At 38.4% G+C, this 27,711-nt stretch overlaps 1 protein-coding gene across 3 annotated transcripts in view; it reads right to left on the bottom strand.

Moving 5' to 3' along the window:
• The window catches only part of SATB1 (SATB homeobox 1), a 100,998-nt gene that overhangs the window by 9,589 nt on the left and 63,698 nt on the right, over positions 1–27,711 (bottom strand). For all 3 annotated transcript variants that reach the window (XM_054708083.1, XM_028129759.2, XM_008153436.3), the window contains exon 9: positions 23,171–23,326. In XM_054708083.1, the coding sequence (XP_054564058.1) occupies positions 23,171–23,326 (156 nt within the window). The remainder of the gene's footprint in view (positions 1–23,170; positions 23,327–27,711) is intronic.

Genomic DNA, 27,711 nt, shown 5'->3' with positions numbered 1-27,711 from the left:
AGTGTTACTTATGCTAATGAAGACAGTTTTTAATCTGCCCACAAACATGCTAATAGAGGGCAATTTTTTTTTTTTTTAATTTACAAAGCTGTCGGCACTCAAGGGTAATTTCATATCAATGTTCTATAAGCTAGGGATTGGCGGGGGGGTGGTCTGGGTTCTAATAGTCAGAGTTACTAATTCTTTCACCTTTAGAATAAAGGTTTAAAGACACCACAAAAGATGCCAAAGGGGACCAATGATGTTTAAGCCACCCCTTTAACATTCCAGAAGAATTCTATTTTCACACTTTTTACGCTTTACACACACTCTGCCTCAAATATAGTATTAAAATATACTACTTCTTCGGGGGCCCCGACATAGACACACCAAGGCTTAATGGAGGTACAACCCCACTTCCAGGCCCAAGGCCCAGAGGCTTCACACACCAACTTTAACCTGTTTTGGAGAACATTCCTAACACTTTGAACAGTGAGAAACAAAACAGTGGCAAAGCAATACTGAAAGCATTTTACATTATTTACTAGGTTAAAAGGGTGAAATGATACTTTAAATACATCAAATTTCTCATCATCTAGGCCATTTTTTGGTGGCAAAGTGGTATTGATCTTTCCAAATGCTTAAAATTAACTATTTTCCAGAAGGTCATTATTTGATTAAAGGCATTAAAGTTGAGGGCAAGAAGCGATGCACTTTTTCTTCTTCCCCATTCAAATCATCATGTAATTTAATAAAACCCATCCCATCATGTCCCGTAATAAAAACGCTTCTCTTAAGATATTGTTCTTTACCTAACATATTAACCTTTAAATCCTATGAAGTTCTTTAGGAGAAAACCTTTGCAAAAGCAGATCATTCTATAACATAATGAGAGGCCAACCCATTAACATTAATAAAGATACATGTTCTCCTCTATGGAATTAGCAGGAAATACATTAATCTTTCTCCCCAGTTTAATAACTCTACACTGTGGATTGCAAAGAGAATTTCAGCAGGTCTGCAAGCAACTTTTTCTGCTTTGTTAACACTGGTCTTATTACAGAAAACCTGGGAAATAAATTTGAACAGAGAAGTACCAGTAAATGCATTTCCCATTCTGAAAGTAGCACATTAACATCCCCATTATTCAAAGATGGGTTTTAAAAAGAAACGTATTTAAAGAGAATACACACACATATATATAGAAAGATGTGATTCCTAGAGAAAGCACATATATATTACATATATATATATATAATCAAATATATTTATTTTCAAAGTATGGTTTCTAATACTTGTATTTGCTATAAAGAAAGAAAATCATGTACTCTCTTAAATTATCACTATTTTTAAACTTCTAAACTATTTCTGTTTTAAACTCTCTCCAGATTCCACAGTTTATATAAGAGACTCTATATATTAGCCAAAAATCTGTGGGTTTCCATATTGTGGTAATAAGAGGACATAAAACAGCTCTCCATACATTTCTCATTTGAGTAAAGTTTTGCCATTTTGTCTTTAAAAGGTTAAACAACGTATCTACCAGAGTTTCTGGAGGTTTGTTATTATAAAAAAACAACAACCAAAAAACAGGTTTATACAATCTGGGTGAAAGCTCCCTTTAAAATTTAGCGAATTTATTAGGAATATTCAGAATCATTAGCAAATCATATTTATTTTTCAATTTTGCTTAAAATTTAAGCCAAAACAAGAAAAACATTCATCTGCCATGTTTTTGTTTTTTCTTCTTTTCTACCTTCTCACAGCCACTGACTTTGGGGCACACATAAATATGGAGGCTTTTTTTTTTCCTTTTGCTATAAACTGTTTGGGCCATAGCAAGATTATCAGATGACAATCTGGTCAGAGTAGATAAAAATGGTTCTCACTTAAAACATTTTTCAGAGGAGAATCTCATGTTTAAAGAATATTTTCACAAGGGAGAATCTGAGAAGTGAATGAAGATAAAAGTATGACATTCTCAACAACATATTAAACCAGCTAGCAAGAAAACAATTTCTTAATCTGACTGAAATAGAGAACTCCCCCCCCCCAAAAAAAAAAACCTTAAACGATTCAACTTGGAAAATAACTTAAAAGCTTATTTTTTTCATATACTTCAAGCCTAGTTTCGAGATGGTTTATTCAAAGCTTAGCCAAAACTGATTCTGGCTTACATGTTTAACTTGAATATAGTTTCTGCAAATGAACTGCTTGTGTTTTTTCCCTCTCAATCTGAGATGTATTTTTGACAATCCATAAATTTCAGTGATATGATTCCATTCTTATTTCACATTTATACACTGGGCCTTAAAAATCTTAAGATTTTTATTCTCTCTTCGTTCCTCAAAGCTGGTGTCATTAGAAACTTCAGTACTCCCAAGGCTCATGCTATTCTTTCATCAGTTTCAGCCTCTACTTCTATCATAATCGTACGCTTCTTTCCGCCCTGCTCACCACTGTCTTGTCTGTACTGGGGCACCTCTCCCTTGAATGATGTTCTTAGGTACCACACATGTTTAAATTACTTCCCAGGGATAATTCTTTTGATTTCTGAACAAGAAACATTTAAGTAATCGTTCCTTTTCCTCCCTTAATGTAGGGGAGTGATGGCGAACCTATGACACGCGTGTCAGCACTGACACGCGTAGCCATTTCTGATGACACGCGGCCGCTGAGGCGGCCACATGCCGAGGATGAAACATTTGCGAAATAATGTTTTTTCCTCAAAGTGACACACTACCCGAGTTATGCTCAGTTTTTTGGCAAAGTTTGACATACCAAACTCAAAAGGTTGCCCATCACTGATGTAGGGGGAAAATACACTAATGACTGAAGCTTAGATGAAGAACAAGTGTTATTATATGGAGTTGTGATTCCTAGAGAAAGCACATAAGTATGTCTCTGGAACTTCCTGATAAGGGATAGACACAGGTTTAATTCAGCAATTTTAGATTCCTCAAGGGCATCTTTGAGGTGCCCTTGGAAAAAGGATGCTAGGATGAAAATCACTGCTCTGGTCTTCTCTCAAGCTGCTGCTCAGAAGGACCCCCATTAGAGAGAAAACGTTCATCGTCCCTAGAGCTGCACCCAAGTTCCTCCCAATCACACTCGTGTTCTGATTCACTGGCCTGTTTCTTGGCTGGTGCCCAACACCTCCCCACGTTCTATTTTCTTCAACCGCAAAGCCCTTTCTCCTTTTTTCTGCCCATCCCAACACTACCTTCTCCTTCAAGTCCTGCTCAATCACCTCAGTACAGCATTTATGTAGGTGGACTTGAGTACATTTCCTTTCTGAGCTTTAGATCCTCCTCTACAAAGTGCGGGTAACAACAGCATTAATCTCACTGTTCATCTCAAGATGGTGGCTGGTACAAATGAAACAATACATTCAGACCAGGGCCTAGTCCAGTGATGGCGAACCTATGACACGCGTGTCAGCACTAAATATTTATTTAGTTTTTGGTTTATTAAATACAATTATATATAACAATTATACATTTATGTTATTTAAACTATAAATATCGTGAAATAATGTTTTTTTTCCTCAAAGTGACACACTACCCGAGTTATACTCAGTTTTTTGGCGAAGTTTGACACACCAAGCTCAAAAGGTTGCCCATCACTGGCTAGTCCATGATACACACAACAAGGGTTGATGAGCTTAACTGAAAGCACTTGCTTTAAATGGCTCACAGTGTATTTGGGAAGACCTGGTTTTAGTTTTTGCCCATTGAATATGACGTTCGCTGTAGGTTTGTTATTTGTGGCCTTTATCATGTTGAGATATGCTCCCTCTATTCCCACTTTGCTGAGAGTTTTTATCAAAAATGGGTGTTGGATTTTGTCGAATGCTTTTTCTTTGTCTGTTGATATGACTTTGCGATTTTTGTCTTTCAGTTTGTTTATGTGATGTACCACATTTATTGATTTGCAAATATTGTATCTAGCCTTGCATCCCTGGAATAAATCCCACTTGATCATGTTGTATGATCTTTTTAATATGTTGCTGGATGTGATTTGCTAATATTTTGTTGAGGACTTTAGCATCTATGTTCATCAGAGATATTGGCCTGTAATTCATTCTTTGTAGTGTCTTTATCTGGTTTTGGAATTAGGATAATGCTGGCCTCATAAAAAGAGCTTGGGGGTGTTCCTTCTTCTTGGATTTTTTGGAATAGTTTGAGGAATATAGGTGTTAGTTGTTCTTTGAATGTTTGGTAAAACTCCTCTGTGAAGCCATCTGGACCGGGGCTTTTGTTTGCTGGAAGTTTTTTGATTACTGCTTCTATTTCATCAGTTGTTATCAGCCTATTCAGGTTTTCTGATTCTTCCTGATTCAGTTTTAGGAGATTCTATTTTTCGGAAAGATCTAACATTAAAAAATACCTATTTAGTGCAAGGCAGTATGTGATAAGCATCAATGATGGGCAGGCATTAAGTGGGACCCACTTGGAGAGGAAGAAGAGACGTGCTGGGGTGGTCAAGGAAGTCCTTACTGGTAAAGAGTGGTATTGGCTTGGCTTTGAAGAAAGGGCAATATTTAGAGTGGGTAGGGTAATGAAAAAAGGAGTGAGATGAATTAGCATTTGCTAGGAAAAATACCTAGACCAGCTGGTTTTGAATTGACTATGCCTACAACTCTTTTGCTATTGCTCTTTACCGTACTTTCATGAGAATACAGCTTAATGACTGCGACCTCTACTCTATATGTCTCAGATCTATTTGTGAAGAAAGCCTGGGTATGTATTTGAATTCCTATTCTACTACTGACTAGCACCCTGAACTTTGGTCAAATGACTCAAGTTCTCTAGACCTCAATTTTCTTCTCTATATAATGGGGACAATTTTACCACCAGTCACACAAGGTTGTGAGAATTAAGATAATTCATGCAAAGGGCTTGACACACATTGATGAATGCCAGCTATTATTATTTCTACTATTTTTGTCATTATCACAAAGATAATCCAAAGGAATTGGGATACCTACGAAGTTAATAAGAATAATTCAATTACCACATCCCAACCTGAACCCAGTATTTTCCTCCCACAAACTAAATTCTCCTCCTATGTAGTTTAACTCAATTAACAGTATCACCACCCACCCAGTCACCTGTGCTGAAAGGCTGTTATTTGAAGTATAAATTGGTATAATCTTTCTGAAGGGCACTGAGAAAATGTTGAATGTAGAAATGTCTGGCAAGCACCTTTAAAACACAAATGCCTTTTTTTTTGATCCAATAATTCAACTTCTGAGAATTTATCCTAAAGAAATGATCATTAAAGATGTATACAAATTTATTAAACTATAATGATGCTCACATTAGCATTATTTGTACTAGCAAAAGTTAAATATAACTTAAATACACCTCAATAGGGAATTCAAAGGTATGTATATCATATGAATTAACGAATGTAAGGCACATACATACACACACACACACACACATATATATATATACACACACATGTATAATTTAGCCTACCGAACTTCCTGATAGTTAAATATACTGGTTTAATTAAGCTTACTTGATCCCCTTAGCCATCTCTGAGATGCGTATATACATATACAGTATATGTTTATATACAGAGAACATCAATCAGGCTCTCAGTATTGGGATTTGGGGTATTTTTATATTCTTCTTCATGCTTGACATTTTTTACTTTTTTCTATAAGTGACCATATACTGGTTTTTAATTTTAAAAAACAGGAAACCGCCATAGCCGGTGTAGGTCAGTTGGTTGGAGTGTTGTCCTCCACCCAGAAAGGCCGCAGGTTCGATTCCCGGTCAGGGCACATACCTAGGTTGAGGGTTTGGTCTCCAGTTGCGGCATGGATGAGAGGTGACCAACGGATGCTTCTCTCTAAAAATCACTAAACATATCCTCAGGTGAGGATTAAAAATAAATAAATAGCAAACAGTTTCAATTAAAAATCTGATTTTTCTTTTTCTCTTTCCTCCATAAAGGAACAATGGTAAATTCCTGTCAATTCCGCTCCTTCTTTTCCGTCCCTACTGCTCTGGTCCAGGCCCTGGGAATTTCTTCGATGAACTAATTAATGCTGATGGGTTTTTTAGTTCAGTCCACCCCCATGTGTGTTATCTGAGTTACAGTTACTACAAGCAGATGCCAACACAAACAGCCCTTTGAGTGGCACACTCTTCACTTTGCTTCACCCAAGGGGCCGGGAGACCCCTGAGGCTCACACTCCCATGAGTGGGTGTTAAAATTGTAGCAAAAGATTCCTGCAACACTAAAGTGGCAGTAAGTTGGGGGGGGGGACAGAGAAAGATGTAAGAATGACACAATCTGGGCCACTTATTTAGTGACAATAAACTACTCCTCTGTAATTCCTGAGGGTACCATGGATGGTAGCAAAGTCCAACAGCTCATATTCATAATGCTGGTGTCGCACGTCGAAGAACTAAGATTCAAACTGAGCTCAGCTTACTAGGTCTAAGGAGGCAGGGAAGCACTATTAAAGCTTCTGTCAAAGGCAAATATATTGAACTATTTAAAGGAGAAGCTTAGCCCTGGTCAGTGTTCCTAAATGGTTAGAGCCTGCCGGAGCACTGAAGGGTTGCAGGTTTGATTCCCAGTCAAGGGCATGTACCTGGGTTGCTGTCTCAACCCCCTTTCCTTTCCCACATCGGGGCACATGCTGGAGGCAACCAATCTATGTGTCTCTCTCCCCACCGCTTCCACTCTCTAAAAAAAAAAATCTATGGAAAAATATCCTCTGATAAGAATTAACCATTTTAAAAAAGCATAATGAGAAACTTCCCTTTTTCCAAAGCCCTCAACCCAAATAAAGATGTGCTCTTATACTGTAACGTTAGGAAGCAAATGTCTTACCGTGCTGTATCCTAAAGTCACTATTAAAATTTTGCATTATTTTTCTATTCAAAATTATGAGCTCACTATGAAAAAAGATCAATGAATATCCATATATGCCCAGTGCAAAAGCAAAGAAAAATGTGAACTTACAAAATTAATAATTTTTAGGTTATGATTTATCTGATACAGTGGTTAGCTTACAAAAATAACTGCCATGTTATTTCAAACAAATATTTCTGCCACTGCATATTGACTTATATAAAACCTTTCAACAATGCAGACATTTCCTAAAATAAACTATTCTCCCCATAATGTGTATTCAGGATCTTGAAATTAAAAGTTTAAATCTTCCTTCCATGATATTCTAGGATAACAACAACAATGTTTAAAACCAGGAGAAGGCAAATCGGGATTGTAGGAGTTAAGGGACTCCTATCCTGAGAGGAACAATCAAAAGGGGGTGTGGGGGTTCATTATGAGCTCCCAAATGGCTTAGGATTTTGCTGATAAAATAACACCTATTTTGTGGTCAAAACCCACATCATCTTATCTATTATGCAAACCTACTAATCAGAGCTTGGCTTAATGAGGGACTCAAATCTTGTGATTTACAAGGAGGCATTAAAAAAAAGAAAGCATAAATAATTCTAGAAATATCATGGGAGTCCCAGTGACAATAGCCAGGTTATCATTTTATCAGTGAAGGGAGACAGGGGAAGCTGGGGCTCTCTGCACAGGCCACCTCAGTTGCTCCTGTTCCCTACCTGGGGAAAGCAGGCTCTCAGAGGGCCCCAGGAGTGGAGTCTGGCCAGACTGTCTTTCTGAGCTCAGAGGCCCTACCCCTCTCACCTGGACTCCCTCAGGAATGCGCTGCTGGCCTTTGTGAGGGCAAAATTGTGAGCAGATGAAATTTGTTTCTGAAGCATTCCATCCTTCCACAAATAATTACTAAGTGCCATCTGTGTGCAGGATAAGAGGAAATTGGGGGACAGACATAATAGGGGATCATTTCACTTACTGTCCAGCGAGGTAAGAACAGCTTCAACTTGAGGTGTAAGGTGATATTAAAGGTGTCTTTCAACAGACAAACGTTTCTAGCCTGAGGGCAAAGGAGCTCCTTCATACAGGGCTGCACCATCTGTGGCACCGGAATGTTGGAGAGGCTGCCCATAAGGTTGGCTTTTGTCGTCATTGTTTTAAATGTTACTGCAATGTTGATAACCCCTGCTTACAAGGGAGTGAAGGGCACTTGAGAAATAAGCATACTAAAAGGTAATGCATAACAAAAAATGTTGCCCAGGTAGAATCAAGAATTCCTCAGCTATTGCCTTTAAAAAATATATTTTTTCCTACACAAACTTTATTTAATCATGGATCTCATCTCTTTTGTGTCATGAACCCTCTGGCAACCTGGGGAAGCCCAGGGATGATGCCTCTACTGAAAAATGTTTTTATGTGCCTGAAATAAAATACATAATATGAAAAAAAAAACAATTATGAAATACAGTTATCAGAAATTCCTGACATAGTAATATGTGCTTCTTTATTAACTCACTAAATAAGATCTAGGGACAAATCTAATAACTAAACTATTACAATTTTATAGTGATGAGCCTAAATAATATTTTGAGGTACTGTAATAACTTAATATGATATGAAAATACTTGTGATTTTTATTGGTGATAAATTCATAGGTATTGCTAATACTACTGTGATTTGTTGCCTATCTTGATAATTAAATAAAATGTCAAATTTTAGTTATGCCTTAATGAAAAAATGTTTTTTTCTATCCAAGTTCATGAACATCTTGGGGAAAGGTAGGACATAGATTAAGAACTCCTGAATAGGGTGCCTCCCTCCACATGATGTGTGTGTGCACATATGCACATTTTTCTGCAACTATCTTATATAAGTTCCTAGTGGTCTAGAACTGTGGTTGGCAAACTGCGGCTCGCGAGCCACATGCGGCTCTTTGGCCCCTTGAGTGTGGCTCTTCCACAAAATACCACGGCCTGGGCGAGTATTTTGAAGAAGTGGCGTTAGAAGAAGTTTAAAAAATTTGGCTCTCAAAAGAAATTTCAAAATTTCAATTGTTGTACTGTTGATGTTTGGCTCTGTTGACTAATGAGTTTGCTGACCACTGGTCTAGAAGATTTCCTTAAGATGGCTTTTTTTTTTTTCCTTTGCCATGAAAGGACCATTCCTCTTAGAGACCTTTAGTGTTGGAAGAAAATACTTAAATCACTAGTCTGATGGTTCTCAGAGTGTCTGGAGGAGCCCCAGGTTCCAATCAGAGGTGTTTCAGCTGTGCTTTGGTTTGTGTTGATGAGAATGGCCCACCCTAACCCAACCCTCAAGTCAATCAATATGGGGGAAGATTTATATATTTCAGTTCTGGATGAGATTTCATTCATAAAACAAGTTTCATAACATTTTTGGATGCCAATCACACTAACACATATGCACACCTCACTGTTTTTTTCCTGGTTCTGTAACAAACTCACAAAAGGGTTTACAACCTCTGAGTAAAGCCTCGATATTCTAACTTAGTTAACTTCATACCATCCACATAACTATAAAGGTAAATGAGATTAGCTGAGTGTCCTCTGAGAAATGTCTGTCTGCCAGGAGAGGAGCACTAACAAGTTTTTCCACAGACACCTGGATTCTCAAATAGAAGGGAGAAAGGCAGCAGGTAGAGGAGGGAAGGAAGGAGTGAGGGCCTGGCATGCTATTGGGGTGTGGGGAGGGGGCAGCTAATGCAAATGCTAGGAAGCCAGCAATAATCAAATAAAGATCCTGCCCTCACCACCACTTTTCAAAGAGTGGGTGGTTATAAAGTGTTTGCCTTGAAGATCTGAGGGCAGAAGGAAGCTAGTCAAATAGAGGATTAAATAAAGAGAATAAAGTGAGCAGAAAGATGATAAACCGGAGTGGAGTGAGGTGGGGAAATAGGTAGAAAATAACTGAGCACATAACCATCTCAAAAGTTCATATTATATGTAGGTCGATGTTATTTTTTTCCAGAAATATATATACAACTTTCTGTCTAGAAATTAGGCTTGATGGATAAGGCTTTAGTCCTTATGGTTATCTAGGGTCCAACTTATTTAGTCTCTTTAATCAAAATACTAAAATAAAATTATTACCCATTAGGCTATTACCCTTCCTCCAAACATACAAGCAAAAATTAATTGCAAGCCAGGAAGAAATAAGGCAATTTAGACAGTAACAGCTTGGCATGGACTGAGCTGGGTTTCCTAATGGCATTTGTCTATTGGCAAATGTATATTTTATTTACAGCCTTCACTTCCTTGACCTTATTGAAAGTAATTTATTTTTACCTAATCTGCATTTCATTTAAACCACCAAATACTCCATCAATGAACCAGCTAAGTAGCACCCATGACAACTAGCACTTCTGTTGGTTCCACAAGTAAAATGGGTAAACATTTAAAGGAGACATTTGGGGATGGGCACCCCTCAGCAGCTATTAAATGCTGCAGGTACCAATTTACGAATGTGCAAATATGGGCATCAAGATATTCCGTCCAATCAGCTGTCACTCCCTGCCTCTTTTTCCTTTACTCCCTACTTCACAAATCTCTTCCAAACCTGTGATTTCTCATGGACTGAATATAATTTTCCCGCTATATTGTGCTCGTCTTCCCAGCAAAACTTACATCAATTAAAAAGAGAGAGAAGTTAACGTAGATTTTCAGGCATCAATTAAAAAAACAAAAATATATATTTAAGGAGGAAACTCTTCAGCAAACTTCAAGTCATCTCATGTTGGCAACCACTAACCCACCTCATATTAAGCCAAGTCCATTCCCCAACCAATCTGAGCTCATCCCTCCATACTGTGCTGACTCTGCTAGGTCCCTGGTAAGGAGAGGGAGACCTTCCAGTTTTCTAATAGCAGCACTTAAATTATATCAATCTTGAGCTCATTGCACACCAGATACCATGGGGTTCATACACTGGATTCCAAACAATCCATTTTCCTCACTACATGGCATTCATAAGTAATTCCTTTTGGCCACAAACCCCAAGATACCACTTTGTCCCCCCAAACTGAGCCCTTCCATTATTCAAAATCTTACCTCCTCTGTGATTCATTCTCAGACTAACACACCTGTTGGCAGTACCTTCAATCAAAATAGCACCCGCTTCCCCTCCTGTGCACTTGTTAGTCTGCAACAAACTCACAGAACCTGGAACTGCAAGGGCGTTAGACATAATCTGACCCAACCTATTTTATCCTAAGGGAAGTTCAAAGCCTGAGAGGTTAAGCAACTTGCCTGGGGCTACCCAATGGGCAGCAGTGGTATCGGGCTCCCACTATTTACAATTCTCCATGCTTTCTCTGAAAGATGAATTTGATGGACAAGGAATTACATAAACCATGTGTTAGTCTGCAAATTTACCCTATTTCTAACTGACGCAGATAATCAGGAACCGCACCCTCTCCTTTCTTTCAGCTCAGAATGAAAACGTGAACTACGCTGCAAATGATACTGATGACCTCAACAATGATCATGAAAATTGCAGACAATGCATCCAAAAGGAAACAGCGAACAGTATTCAAAGGAACCAATTCTCCTTCCCGCACGTTTTCCTGAGGATTTGAGAGCACTGAAGAAGAGCAACTGCAGAATGGCGGACCGAGGTGGGGCAAGATAAAGTTTGTTAACCATACTTCTGCTGAATCTTCAACTGTGACTTGCTAAAAGATGCAATGGAAACTGTCCTTTTATTAGACCGGGACCAAGCAGGGTCCCTAAATAAAAGGTTTTCCTTGACAATGGGGTTATTGTAGTCTAATTCAATTCAAGGAAAAGACACGCTCTTCCCTCATACCTACCAGAAACACTGAATATTCTCAAACTCCATCTCTGCCAGAGCACTCCTAAATAAACAACTCTTTGTATCAACAGGTGTGCTAGGCACCAAGAAATCCTAACAAAAACTAAGGTTTGCAAACATGGAAAACGGGGGATGATTTTACAGATTGTAAATGAAAATTCTCACTTAAAAGGAACAATTCCAAGGTTCGTGTAAGGGGTGTAGTTCTACCAGTGATTATAAAATGCGATTCAATTTGCATGCTGGCTTATCTCAAACATATCTTGAAATAGCTGTACAAAAACTTCAGGGTTATTAAAGCAAGGGCCGTAGCAATGAAATCATAAGCTTTGTTTTTTAACCTTTTTTTTTTTTTTTTACTTACACCCATACAACTGTATATCAAACCTCTTCTTCGGAAACCTAAAATGCAAGTGATGATAGCAGCGGTGGGCTGGCCTCACTAATTAGCAATGGGTGCCTTCACCTCTGTGTTAGACAGGATTCTGAGGCATTACCTCTAGTCAACAGGAAATGGTGTTGTGACAGAGCCATGATGTGGGGATTGAAACAATGCAAAATGACTATAAAGCTAGATTGAGACCGTGTGAAGAAACTGACCTAATGATTTCATATTAACCGTGTGAATGGCTTAGCAGCTGAGATGGAAGAAGGGTTCTAACAAAAAGGCAAATGTTTTTTTCTTCCCTCTAAAGCAGGGGTGGGGAAGCTCTTTTCTGCCAAGGGCCATTTGGATATTTATAACATCATTCTCTGGCCATTGCAAAATTATCAGCTTAAAAATGAGCCTGCTATATTTGGTCAAACATTTAATTAACTCACCCCTAATGCCTTGGCAGGGCCAGACCAAATGATTTCGAAGGCCTTCCTTCCATGGCCTGCAGGCCGGCCGCTCCCCACTCCTGCTCTAAAGTAAAGAAAGTATAAAATAGGCATAAAAATTTTCAATTTTAAAGATGGAAGATATTCTGGAGCAAACACAAAACACAAAGAAAATCGCCAGGGTAAGAAGGGAGTAAGTTCCAGTAAAAAAGTGGGGGAAGTAAAGGGTTTGTTTTTTTTGTTTTTTTTTTTAATTTGAGAAAATAAGAGGGAACAAAGGGCCAAAAAAGGCCACTATTTTATGGGAAACGGCACCTCTTATCTGTTAGATAATGGGACTCCCCACAGAATCCCCGGGAGCTTCAATCTGAGGCTCATCACTGAAGGAGTAAAACAGATAAAAAGACAGCGAATTTTACTTGGTATTAAAAGCCATTTCACGAGGCTATATCTATGTTTTAAATGTTCTCTAACATGGGTTGCTGTGACCCTTCTCGAGGCCGGACTAAATCACCCCTGCTCCCATCGCTTTCTCATCCCTTAATTTTCCTCTTCCACCAGCTTTTTTGCCTTCGTATGGCTCCAATACTTTTTTTTTTTTTTATGGCTGGGTTCTTCCGAGACTGGGGATAACTTTGGCCTTATATATGCTTACCTACTGTGCCTGCACTTTGGGCCACTTTATCTCCAATATTTCTCTAGAGACAGAATGCATGGACTTTTCAACTCCGCCTTTCAAAATGGTTCTGCAAATCCATAATCATCTCTGAAAAATACATTTTCCGACTGGGTCCATTTTTTGGTTTTGAATTATTTGGGATTATGACCAGAAAGCCTAAACCAACAACTTTTCATTAAAAAAAAATAATAATAAGGGAAACTGTCCTTTAAAAAACTCCATATGCTCAACTATAGCAATTCTTTCATAATTTAGGTTCAAATAAAAGGTTTAACACTGAAAAAATAGAAAAAGGTATAGCTCAAAGGGATATTATTCCTCCCATTTAAAAAAAAAAAAATCTTACCAAAAAATGGAAAGCCCAAAGGAGAATAATTTTTTTTTTTTTCTGTTCAAGTTCTGATGAAAGTAGAAAAAAATGGGATTTGCTGAAGATTTTGATTAAAAATAACCTGGGAAACACTAGGCCACTTCTCCATTTTTCTAAACACTCCTTTTCACTGCATTTCATTTTTATTTAAGCACATCATCAACACACACCCTAACTCTTAAAAAAAAAAAAAAAAAAGAGCCTGAAATTTTAGTTACACTACATGTGGTTTTCATTTGTGAAAAATGAACAAGCTGTTTGTGGTTAAACTGTCTAATCGCCTGTTATCAATCTAGCGCTGCATTCAAGATTTACAGGATACATCAGCTTCTGTGCCACATTAGCTGTAAAAGGGGAGGGGGGGGTTGGAAAAAGGAGGAGGAGAGAGTTTATCCTGAGGAATAATATTTCCAATGCAGCCACACTCGCACTACATCTGGTTGTGCTGGTAGCGGCAGTTAAATTGAAATATTTCACAGCGTGTGTCAGAAACATGCAGAATGGTAATTATGACAGATCTGATTAAGCCGGAGAGCCACACGCTCCCTGGCCAGCGCCGGTTGTGCAGGTGTGACCTTGTGCGTGCCTGCGTGTGTAAATAAAATTAATTACAAGCGAGAGGGTGAAGGCTTCAGTGACATCACAAAGCGGAGAAACTCCCAAGGGGGAGACCTAATGGAATATTTTCCCTCAGTCTAATAATACAGTTCATATTGACTTGAGGTAATTAGTGGGATCATTAAAGCAGTTTTCCCGGCGTATTTGGCTGCCTGATCAGATTAGTGAAAATGTTCTTCAGAACAAGCCCTGTGTGGTCTGCCAGAGAGGAGGAAATAAAAAGCAACAAAGCATATTTTGGAATGATAAGCAGCACTGGACTTTTACTCTAGCAAAAAAAAAAAAAAAAAAAAAAAAAAAATCTCTCTGGAGCCTAAAGATCTAACTGTCCTGTCCATTTTAATTCTTCTATTCAACTTTTGTATTCCTATATGCATCGGAACGATTTCTCTCTTTTCCCCTTTCTCTGTGTTCAACCAGAGTGCTTTCTCACTATGAACCATCCCAACTCCCCAACAAATCTCTCTTAAACAAGGCGATTTTAAAATTGGGGAAAAGTACCTTAAATGACTGTATTACTGTTAAGTGACAATATGGGGCAATTGGAAGAGGCAAAAACAAATTAAAAAAAAAAAAAAAAACCACAGGAAGGAAAGCCACTTAAAATACACCTACTAAACAAAAGATCCCTCTCTTATGTAACACATAACAGAGATTTAAATATTTTTTCGCATTTGGATCTCAAAATGGATTTGGCGTAGGCCAAAGTTGGGGCAAACGTTCTTCCAGCGGAACAGAACACAGACCCCCTCGTCAAGAAAAGGGCCATTTGTTTGAAAAGACTCTATTGAGCATGCTCCACCTTGCCACTGGAATATGCCAAGCGCTGTCACAGATGGCAGGCTCTGACAGTTCCCATCCGTAGCGTCGATACTCGACAGTTCAGCACAAGATCAGTGACATTCTGTCTCATTAGAACCACGCTAATTATCACAGCTAGTTTCAGGGGAAACCATGTGTTGCAATGGTCAATTTGAAGGAGTCTGTGCATCAACAAACTGGTAATAAGGATCAGACACCTTATTATATGACAGCATGCTGTCTATGATCTGATTTACAGAATCAGAGGCACTGAGGCGGCCGAGGAGGCTGGCAGTTTATGAAACAGTGTGTTTAAGCCCAATTCCTCAAGCACACTGGTTGAAAAGGGAATTATTTTAAACACACAAAGACAACTGGAATTGCTGAATCAAGAAATCAAAGCAGACTAGCTCCTCTATTAACATACCACAGAAGTAGATGAAGACCTAGAAAACAGACAGCTTCATCAATTTAACAACTGTATGGCAACTCCACAAGCGGTCTGGAGCGCATATTTTTACAAGGTATTTAATGATAAATTATAGAATGGCTATATTCGTACTAATCTCTAAAATATAGACTGTACATATATATTTTTTTAAATAGGTGGTCTGTGATTTAGCTGTGCCAGGTTTTTTTTTTTCACGCAAAACAATCGCATGTGTAAAAGTATAACAACTATACTTAAAAAAAATGAATAATCTGAGAAGTTACTTTTAAGATACTAAAGGTATCCTTTCGTCAGGGCAGAAAAAAGTCCACGTTAGATTCATCTTCCCAACCTAAGTTCTCCTATCCCTCTCTGAGCACCTCTCACTGACGTGCAACTTGAATGATGCCTTTTCTTCCAGTGCTATCTTTCTATTGTCATTTTGCATAAATGCATTTTCATTGCTCATTCATTTCACAGGGCCTTTATTTTCATTTCTCATATGAGGAAGAAAGAAGATAAAGCTGAAATAGAACCGCCCTTTACTACCAAAAACATAAAAGATAACTGTTGAGACTTCCGAGAAAACACTTCGTCTTTTAACTTGGTACATTGTTCAAGGATTATATCAGTGTTCCTGTTGTGTGTTAAGCTTTTAACTGAATGACACTGTGGTTTAAGATGAATGCCTATTAAAAGTTAAACCCCACTGGTTTGGTGTCTTCCCTACTTCCATTTTGTAGATACATGACCCTGTCCTAACGCACTAACTCTTCAACTGTCAAAAGATTACAGAGGAGTTGCCAAGGAGAGGAACTTTGATAGGATATTCTTAGTCCACACTTTTCAACCTATACTAACATTTTTGGACAAAAGGTGGTCTTAGATTAAGCAGAGTTTACAAATACATAATTGGTATACTCATGCTTTTAGTATGTACACTCTGACCTGCTCTGTAATTAATTTTTAAAATTAATTTAGTGATTTTAGATAGAGAGGAAGAGGGGAGGGAGGGAGAAAGAGAGAGAGAAACATTGATCCATTGTTCCACCCATCTGTGCATTCATTGGTTGCTTCTTGTATGTATGCACCCCGACCAAATTGCACACACAACCTTGGCATATCAGGACGACGCTCCAACCAACTGAGCCACCCGGCCAGGGCCACAATGATCTGCTTTAAAGTGGATCACTCCTGTGGTGACCTTCCTTGGTCTTCCTCACATCATGATCCACTTTAAATAGTTGGCCCAATATTCATAAATTGATTATTTTCAAACCTTGTCTAAAATATCCCTATGACATTTTCTAAAGATGGAGAAACTGGGTGGGCTTAATGAGTTATGACTTTATTTGCAACAGTTAACTTATTAAGTGGGTGAATGAGGAAAATGTATTTACATGACTCTAGTTAATTAATTTTTAATTTAGGGGAAAAGAGTGAAACTTTAAATGATTTGAAAGTTGCAGTAAGATAACCAGAAACCTTCTGTTCACCCTGTTTAAAATAGTAACATCAAGTGCCTGGGGGAAAACACCTCTTTTGTATGACTTTTTAGCTAAAAATATAATGAGCAAATAAGTAAGTGTTCTATTGGATAATTCTGGGACCTCCTCGATCAAATCCTAGATTTACTAAAACACATGCTTGTGTTTATAATGCAGAAATATGAAAAGGGCTTATATTCATATCCACAAATTTAACTCTTAAAAAAAAACAACCCTATGTACCTTCAAGCCAGTAGAGTATATCAATATCTATGTATCGAAAGTTGTTAATTTCAATAGTCTAGCTTAACAAAAACACTAGAGATATAAAGATAGGTCTACATTTATGAAAACTCAATCCAAGATAGCTTCCCAATATTTAGACATGAGATTTTTGAAGATCGGCTACCAGCACAGAACACCTTAAATAGGAGAACGCTGGAACTCCACATCCTTCTTACTCAAGAACGCAGTACAAGCCACCAAAAATACGTTAACCTAGATGTGGGCAGACAGCTGAGATGGCTACGCTCCAGGTTGTCTTACTTCTCTCCTCACTCTCCCACTCTTGTCCTTTCCTGCTCTAGGAAGATGATCCAGGGAAACCTAAGATATATTTCCCCAGGCTCTCCTCTCCCCAGTAAACATCCATAATATTTAATAAAGCACTAGATGGAGAACATGTAAAGTGGTAGTTCTCTCCGCAGACCCTGGCTGAAGAAAACTCTATTTGCCCAAGAAGTGCTCTGAGGACACAATGTGACTACCCTCCCACGGACTGCTGGAAAAGGGTGTGGCCACAGCACCCACAGAGGCCGTGACTCTCACACCAGCACGGGCCTCCTGCGTGTCTCACATGGGAGGCTGCACAGGTGAAATCGTGTTGCAGCGAAGTCTGTCACATGGACATTCCAAAAGAGTGAGTCAGCACAGAGCTTCAAGCTGCCGTTTCCGTGAAGTGCAATTTAATTCTAACAAAATAAAAGATGCCTTCACTCGCATGCTAGAATGCAGAATGCAATCATGGTTCCCTGATTTTTTTTTTCCTGGATTTTGTCACTATAGATTCCTATTCCAGCAATGAAAATTACAGGATAGCCCTAGTTCAAGCCCACTTTGTGATATATTATGTCTTACTGTATTTAAGGATTCCAATCACCATCTCCAAATCCAAAGGTAAAAAAGATGCTACTCCCCACCCCCGCCACCTATGCACCCAAGGAGCACTAAAGCTTTCTTCTTTTCTCTCTCTTCTGCCTCCCTTCTCTCTCTCATGCTAGAGGCCTTCAATCTCAATGATAAAAGTGTCTGAAAGGATGGAAGAAAGCGAAAGGCTTTGAATTATTTGGCCTCTTCAACTGCTTGTGCTCTTCCCAGAGAAAGAAATCCTCTTGTTTTGGTGTTTAAAACTGTACCTATCAACTCTAACTCTACAGGACTGATAGGTAGAGAAGGCAGAAGATTATATGGAAAGCATGCTCAGTCAAATAGAATTTCCATCATCTAGTTGCTTTACCTGAAAGAAATGCTCTGCTCAATAAAGGAGAGAAATCATTTTCTAAACACAAGTGGCGATGCATGCCGCTCAGTGACAGCCCTTCACTCTTACTGCATTACTGTATCTGCAAACTCCACCTCTGCAAACATGAAAATCAATGTAACAAGTCGATGTACAAGGCAAGGCCTACAGCGCTGCTAATGTCCCCTTGCTGGACACACACCTTAAGTCTCAGAGCTCTCGGGGGCTTTGCCGTGGAATAAAATTAGATTCCAACATCTGCCACCATTAAGGAAAAAATTCCATTTCCATCTCCCATATGAAAACACTATAACCAATGAACAGTAACTGAACCTTGATACCGTAATGGTTATTACCCAAATCAACTATTTTTTTTTTGAACAGTAAAATTAGCGAATTCTGCTCTCATAATTATTTGAATGTTATCAGACTAAATGTTTGATAAAATTCCAATATGATTCACTTGAAAAAAAAAAAACCTGCTGCTTATTTGAATACCCAGAATATACAGTGTATTCATTTGTAGCTATTCACATTATGTTTAAAGCATATCATCTTTTTAAAGTTGGCATTAGCCAGCTTTCCTATCCAAGCACAAAAATCGCCTACCTTCCAGGTTGCACCCGCATATTTTATTCAGACATTTCTATTAGAGTTAAAAACAATCTCATTTCTATTACTCATCGAAGAGGAGAGATAATACACGAGAAATGGTGGAATCCACCGAGTGGGTTTCTTTGACTGGAAATACTTTGTGCATTAGTCAGTGCCTAGCACAACTATGATGTGTCTGGGTCCATAACATTCTGGGACTGCAGTAACTTCAAAATAATTGTGCTACCTGTCATTCAGGGTATCTACCTAAGGCTTTATCTTTTTACACGAAAGGTGTTTGAAATACGTGAAGAGAGAATAAAAATGTCTCTGTGTGGGGGGCTGAGCCTCTTGCTTAGCACATTGGAAGGCCTTTTCCATTTCTGTATAGCACTGTATCACTTTAAAGCTCTTCTGCATACATCATACCATGTAACCTCCTCCCCATGTTAAAAGACTCTTGGGCTCAAAAAGGTTAACTTATTTCTCACTATTATAATATCAACCACACAGCCTGGTGGACAGACCACCGCCTCCTCGGAGTTCTCTCACCCGTCCCCCCCCCCTGCTTCCCCATCGGGCATGGAAAAGTGTGCACTCCGGCCCTATGCTGGTAAGACTCTGTCAGCGAAGAAAGGAAAGCCCCCGACATTTCCACTATCCATTAGTCCAATATCCCGAATTCATCTTTCCTGGAGCTGGGTTTAACTTCGGTACTTAGCCCCGAGGAGACACTAAAATAGTAGGACAGGTGCAGAGACCTGGGGGTCGGCTCTCCTGTTTATTAGTCATGTGTACAATGGGGAACTACGCTGGCTCACAGGGTTACTCTGAGAATTAAATGTAGAAAATAGAGAATACATGATGGGGTTCAGCAGAAAAGAGGTGACGGATGCTAAGTCAGCCTGGAGGGAGAATCAGAGCAAGACACAGCAGCAGGTGGAGCTGGACGGGACTGGTGCACCCTGCTTTATCCATGCCCCGCCTCCACCAACCCCATGTTCGGGGCCTCCGCCTCATTCTGACAGTCCTTGCCACGTATCTCCAAGGTGTAAAGAGAAATTGAATTCTGACCATGAAAAAGGTCAGTCTGATTTGAAGGTTTTTTTTAAAAATTGGTTTGCTAGTTTTTCTGTTCCCGTCACCAAAATCATGGCAGGAGAACAGAAGTAAAGGACGACCTTCCTTGTGAAGTCCGATCTCCTCCCGCAGGGTTACACACTGTTTGGGGGCCGTCTCCTTTTTAAGAAACCATCAATCTTCCTACCTGTTTTCATCAACAGGGTAGGGCTGACAACCAAACTCCACAACCAGGAGAAAACTACAGAAATGCTCTTGTCAGGAAGGTACAGTAAATTAGGAGTTAGGAATAACCATCCGAGAGAATGAAGTGAACAGGTTAACTCATGTGGTGACTCCACCGCCACCAATGGGCGCTTGGATTCTCTTTCAAGCAGGAATGAGAGATGAGCTAAACAGCGTTGGGGGGTTTCGGGAAACACCACCTAGGCAGACTCAGAGAAGCTGCCAAGCGACATGGCTGAAAGAGACTCATGGGGAGCTTTGCAGGACAGGGGTGCAAAGAGCAAGAACGTTTAAAACCTCCCCCGGACATCACTCACCTGCCCTTATCAACCAATTGCTGCCACTGTCTGAAAAGGTCCAAAATCAGTGACCCAGCCCAGGCAGGGAGGATTGAACTTCTCATTGAAAAGAACGAAAGTAAGCAAGGGGCTACTAACCATAAGGGGCTGTGCTATAGTCAGATGGTTTTCAACCGGTGTGCCGCAAGCATTTTTAAAACATGCAACACCTGATTATTTCATCAGGGGCACTGACCTCTTCTCACTTAGACTGTCAAGAAGATAACAACAACAACAAAAACCCACAATGAGAATAGCCAAAACAATAATAGCTGTCCAGTGTGAATGCCCTGTCTTGAACCATAAACATATAGGTCATATAATAAGAGTTCTAGCGTAGTAAGGTTGCTTCCGATTGATTAATTCATGGTACCAAAAAATCCTTATATACAAGGATGGGCACTTTTGAGCAAAATATAATCACTATTATTATCATTTTCTATAAATCAATCAAAAGTATACCTATTTTTTTTGTCAGATCGACAACAAATATGTTTTTCGGTGTGCCGCAGAATTTTAGTAATTAGTTTGTGTGTGCTATGAAACGAAAAAGGTTCAAAATTGCTGCTCTAGTCAGAAAGGAAAATGGGAAAGGGGGGACCAGATAAATGACATATGATAAGCAAGTAAGTGACAGTTATCAAAAAGTTTTAAACCAAAGAACTTATATGCACAACCCATGGTCATGAGCAATAGGGTAGGGAAGAAGGCCTGAGGGAGAGGAGATAAAGGGAGGGGGTGAGGTGGGAGGTATCTGTAATACTGTCAACAATAAAAAAAAAAGTTTTAAAATTTATTTTTGTTTGTTTTAAGCCTGACAGTAATACATGTCTAGTTTCTCTGTCTATTTTGGAGATTTAGGGAAAGTATTTGGCCTTGTAGGAATTTAGTCTGTTATCCTTGATAATTTAATTGGCTAGGTCAGGAAAGATGTAGTATGAGAAAGAAAAGCAAGATTATATACATTTAAATATGAGATCCTCATCATAATTAGACCAAGTAGCCCAAACAAGAATACGCAGGGCGGGTGGGTGAGGGGTACAGTGAGAACAGGGCATTTCCCCTTAATGCATAGTCTTGGCGTGTAAATGAAGACATCTGAAGAAGCACACAGGTTTGCAGCGGCTCTAACATTCTATCATAATTAGAAACATTTCAAGAGCCCTGTAATTTCCAATCAAAATTACAGTAATTTCCGATATACAAGCCATGATTCATGACAGATTTTTACATTCCATGAGAGATTACGGTGGCCTGATGTATGACACGCTGAGTACAGCACTAACATAAACAATTCAGTTTAATGTTTAAACAGCACTTGATGTTTAGAATCTCACAATAAAAGAAACATATTATTGTAGAAATTATCACTTTGACAGTGATTGAAGGGTAGGCAGGCATGTGGCCTATAAAGCTATAATTTTTACAGTCCACAGCTTGAGTTTAATCATTTTTCTATAACATTTCCAAGATATCCCTTAAGTATTTCATCCAGCCTATAACTTAAACAAGAACAACCTTTTCTAAAGCAAAACTCCCATCTAGGTCCACTATTGATGCTGAAAGAGTGAAACTGTAGGGAAAGCTCAAAAAAGTAGTATACTGTAAACACTCTCAGGGCTGTATATTCTTAGCAAAGTTAACCGCAGTTTATTATAAAGGAGGGTTCATTAACGATAATACAAATATACTTGTTTAAAATTTCAAGTTGTCGAAATCTTACCTGAGCCCTTGACTGCCTCTAAATTCTCCCCTTGGTAGTGTTATCAAAGGAAAAGACAGTGTAGTATTCTTTGGGTCTTGTAAGACTTATTCTTGCTTTGAACAAGGGTTTATAGATAATTGTGAGTTCCTGCATATAGATGACTCGGCTTTTGATGAACATAAATTATCAATATACGGCAATAACACTGATGAAGAATTGCATTATTTTGTTATGTTTTTATCTTGTAGGAATTTGTAACTTCTCCAATTCAATTCTCTTTATAATTGATCAGAGATGGGACAATTTTTCTAATTATAATTCGATTTGTGTGTCATATCTATAGAAAAACTAAAATCACTCATATGCAAAGATATACATATGTGTGTGTCAATTTGTTTTAGTAAGTGCACTTAAGATTTATAGGTGCCAGAGATGGAACAGAAGAAACTATAATGTTTGTAGTATTTTAGGATAGAAATCAAGGTCATTTAAGTAACAATGAAACAACAGTAATTCAAGTCATTTGTTCCACTACAATGGACCAGACTGAAAAACTTCCTATACATTACAGTCTTACTCTTCTGAAAATAACTATCAACTGACTCAGGGATTTATTAAGAAGTCCTAGGTCTGGAGAGTGGCTATTGGAGGAAATAAAACCAAGTGTCTAGTATCAGAATCTGAACATTTTGTCTCACCAGAGAGTTCTGTACATAATCCCGGAGACTGTGACCTCTCAGTGATGCGAATGCATACTGAAAATAGACATCCTGGAAATAGATAAACATTCTCCATGCCTAATCGAGGCTCCTACCTGGCTCTTGGTTGCTGCGACCTTCGCAAACAGTGCTTGGGACACTTTAGCGCGCTTCATTTCCTGCTGAATCTCATCATAAATGGAAGCATTAATGTTCATGGTATTGTTCTCTGGTTTCCCATTCCTCTCAGTGGCAATAGTAGCTGTTTTCACCTACAAAACATTTTGAACATGACTGTCATTTTTCATTGGTCAAATTGTCTTGAAGCTTCCCAGGCTCAGCATCCAAACTAGACACTGCTGCTCCTTTGATGATCAAGATGATCAACAGTGCAGTCATTCAACTTTAGTTATTACCCTGAGATCGGATTGCTTAAGTTAAGGAAGTCACACTGTCACAGGTGATTGCATCTGTAATATGACAGCCACTGCCAGCCGACAACAAGGAATTATAATGCCATAAAGTAAGTTTTCTGGAAAGCTAAATAGTTTCAAAGACTTGAAAACCCTAAACTAATTGTTTCCCAATTACCTCCCATTGCAATTCTAACAAAGGAAATTCACAATTAAAGTCATAATGCACAGTGCTGTATCTTCAGTGGGTGCCTGTGCCTAATAGACAATTGCATCACTAATAGCTATTATATGCTATGGCCTTTTTTAATTTTAGGCTCTTTTTTTTATACCCTTTCCTCATGTTTCATTTAAAAAATCTTCCATAACAAAGCCATTTGCAGAGCTGCATATTTAAATCTTCTATCCATCCATGAAACAGGTAGAGTGCCTTGCTTAATTATCATAAAGGCTGGTTGCGTTTTACACGTGCATGTCCAAGCTGTTCTGTGTAATTATTTCATCTTTTCCTGGCACCCCTGTATATAACTATTTCTTTTTGACTTGTGGAACCAGACTATAAGAAAATGTTCCACAATATTTAACACAACACTGCTGAGAGTTACACAAAATATATAATCAGTGGCTTAAAAAATATATCCAAAATGTATAATCCTGAATGAAAGATTAGCATGAGTGCTGTTGGAAATAATGATAAACAGGTGCCAGCAGAAAAATGCCACAGAATTTTAGGGGGGGAAATTAAATAACACCCTCAAAATTTATTAGTACTATTATTAATCTTTAAAACTGCAAATTTAATTTTTTATTACGCAGTTATGTTGACCAGTCTGGTAAATTTACATAGGAAGCATGTAGCTGTCTTATTTTTTTTTTCTTACTGGGGGACTGATGAAAATGTAAGTGAAAAAGTTACCAAGGATGCAGGACCATGTTTTTCCTGGCAACGTGATTCATTAAGGGCCCGATTTGTTAGGGTCCTTTACAGAACCCAGGTTTTTGTTCTCCAGAAATTTAGCATCTCGGACCATTTCTCACATATACTATAAACACTAGGAAATGAAATGCATTTTAGAATAAACGAAGGAGTTTTTTGGCTGCAAGTCTTCCAGGTTTATTTCACACTGTCCCAAAATATTTGGCATCAAAAGTGGGACAAAGGTTATCCTAGGCTATTCAAGTCTCTGCTCTTAGTAAATATGAGCCCCTTTTGTTTTTCAAAAAATATTTTTTTATTGATTTCATAAAGGAAGGGAGAGGAAGACAGACACAGAAACATCAATGATGAGAGAGAATCACTGATCGGCTGCCTCCTGCACACCCCCTACTGGGGATATCGAGCCTGCAACCTGAGCACGTGCCCTTGACCAGAATCGAACCCAGTACCCTTCAGTCCACAGGCCGACGCTCTATCCACTGAGCAAAATCAGCCAGGGCAATATGAGCCCCTTTTAAAGGTGCCTTCTGGATCCTTTGAATTTCTAGCCAGTTTAGCAAAATAACTGACGTCTGGCTTGCCGTAGAGAGACTGCACGACTCTTCCACCTGGACACTACCCAAGCACTGAAAGTTCAGACAATGCTGTGAACTGGTTGGACCACAGGCCCGAAGTGAGGACACGGAAGGTGAGGCGGGACAGGTGTCTTAACTGGCTGGGCCTCATCTGCCTCCCCTGCACTGTAAACTGGAGACAGGGGTGGAGGCCAGATTCGCAGGGTCCCCCTTGCAGCTCTGTGACTCCAGTATGCAAGGGCACTCACAGAGGTCTATTAAGGACTGGAGGCCACTAAGCACATACGCGGGGCTTTGAAGCAATAATCTGCTAAACACCACTTTAGGAGCCAGAAGAGTTAACGCATTACCATAAATTGCCTACAAAGTTGCTTTGGTGAGATTCACAACTTTGCTCTGGGGTGGTCTTGCTTTGAGGCAAAAGAATAGAGTTGATCACCCTATGGGGTCCCTTTTAATACCTATTTTTCTCACTGCTTAAATGAAAGAGAAAAGAAAAGCCATTTCAATCGCTTTGGAAATTGAATGTTATGGAAATGGGGGCACGAAGTCCAGTGCATTGGAAGTAGTAGTTCCCTGGTAGCAATCTGCTTAGCAATAGCTGAGAGAGAGCAGTCTTTGGAAACTCGGTGTTGCATGTTTTTAAAAATAATTTGCATTCTTTTGTAAAAAAGCTGTTTAAGAATTTATCCTGCAGGTAGGCTATAATCATTTGTCTCAACACTGTGATTTTTGTCTCTAAATATTTCTTTGATTTAATATTTTTTACAGCAATTACAATTTGAATCAAAAAAGCAAGATTTTTAAATCATGCTGGGGAAAAATCAAATAATCGTTTCCTGGTAGCCAACACAAAATAAAAGTGGAAAATAAGTGCCCATGAAACATTAAAAAAAAAAAAAGTGAGAGCAACAACTTTTAAAAACATATAGAAACCGCATTACTCATTTTAAAAAGATTTAGGAAAGTTCTTTATCATCTTGTTGGCTTAGATATGCATCTTATCATAGATAAGCTATTACAATTCTGGAATCACATTTTTTCCTAAACACAAGCTATTGCTTAAGGCGAACTGACTTGGACGGCTTTTCAAAAATATGAGGGCTGAATTTTCCCCCAGGTAAAAATGGAAACAAAAATCTTTTATACCTCACTCTACTAAGTACTATTTTAGCTTAGTACAAAAAAAATCTTCTCTAATCCTGGTTTAGCTTTTAATATTATATCACACATTAAAATTCATAAAGTAGTTCATTCCAGGCAAAACAAACTACTCTTCAGCTCTTCTCTGCAAATAGCACAGGAGGTAAAATAAATGCAGTTGCTTTCTGAACAGCTTTTATCAAGAGGTAGGGTGTACTACTCCATCATTACGGCGGCGCCGGGAAGTAGTTAAGAATTGAAGCTTCTACCATGTACCTGCCCATGTGGGGATAGGGCACAGCCCTAGGGTCTGCCTTTTATTTCACTAAAAAAATGCCATTAAATTCTATTTTTGTTTCTTCATGTATTGCTGAATGCATCAAGTCATACTATAAAAAATGAACTATACACACTACATATGTACTACAGATTACATGCACAGTGCACTAAATGAACTCTACTGTGGTCTTCATTGGTAAATACGCACTATTCCTTGAGGCAGGAGCACTAGCATATAGCACATGTGTGTGCATGCACACACATAAAGTTTGATATAGTTTTACTAATAATTATGAAAATAAACACTAACATTTACTAGTTGCTTATTATGTGCTGGGCATAGTGTGAACACACATTAACTCTAACATGCACAATAGCCCTGAGTAGGTACTATCACTGCCCCATTTAAAATTTGAGAAAGTGTTCTTGAAACAAAGACATGTAAGTCATTTGTCCACAGGCAAGGCTGAGAGCTAAACTGAAGTTGGTCGGATGCCAACGTTTATCTTAGAAACCATGCAAATTCTTTATTTGGAAAAATTCTTATTTTTGAAGGCATGCTGGACCTGTTTTTTGGTGGCCCTTTGCTAAATCTAGTTTATTAATATCTAATTTTTAGTAGTAAACGACTTTATCATTAATTTTACAAACCCAGTCTGAATTTATTTTTCAAGGCATATATAAACCATAATTTTTCTTTTCTTGGTAACGTTATGCAAGAAATGTACTATTTAAGGCATTCTTATTGGTGATGGAATATAGTCCATATTATCAAACTTTTATATATTAACACCTTCTGGAGGGTTATGGTTGTAGAAACAATATTAATTATTTTCCAAGTCCTCTAGCTTTTCAAAGATGACTGTTAATGGGAAACATTTTACAAGCATATAAATAAGATCTTAAAATAATGCTGGTCAAGGAATTTATAACAAATAAAACTTTAATCATGTATTAAAGCTCCTGCCCATAACTGGACCTATGTTTCATTATATTATAGAAGAAGTTGTTATAAAGAGACAGAGGGTGCAGCTACCAGGTTAATTTAATGATATATTGCTTATATGAACTTCATACGTTTTCTAAAGCATAAAATAACACACCTTCCTTTAGAAGAAATTAAAGAATTACTAAGGAGCTGTAAAAAATAAAGGGAGAAAATTATATAACTAATATAAAAGTTATAATTTGGTAAGTATAGGCTTTCAAACAGTCCTTACGAAAACAGAAATTGCTAATTTACCTCCAAAAGTCACACATATTAAAACACACAAATAAAACTAGAGTAAGCACACACCTAAACAGAAATC

This window comes from Eptesicus fuscus, chromosome 18, assembly GCF_027574615.1.
Source record: "Eptesicus fuscus isolate TK198812 chromosome 18, DD_ASM_mEF_20220401, whole genome shotgun sequence".
Taxonomy (NCBI): Eukaryota; Metazoa; Chordata; class Mammalia; order Chiroptera; family Vespertilionidae; genus Eptesicus; species Eptesicus fuscus.
The sequence above is the reverse complement of the archived record's forward strand: the minus strand, read 5'-3'. Positions and strand labels throughout refer to the sequence as shown.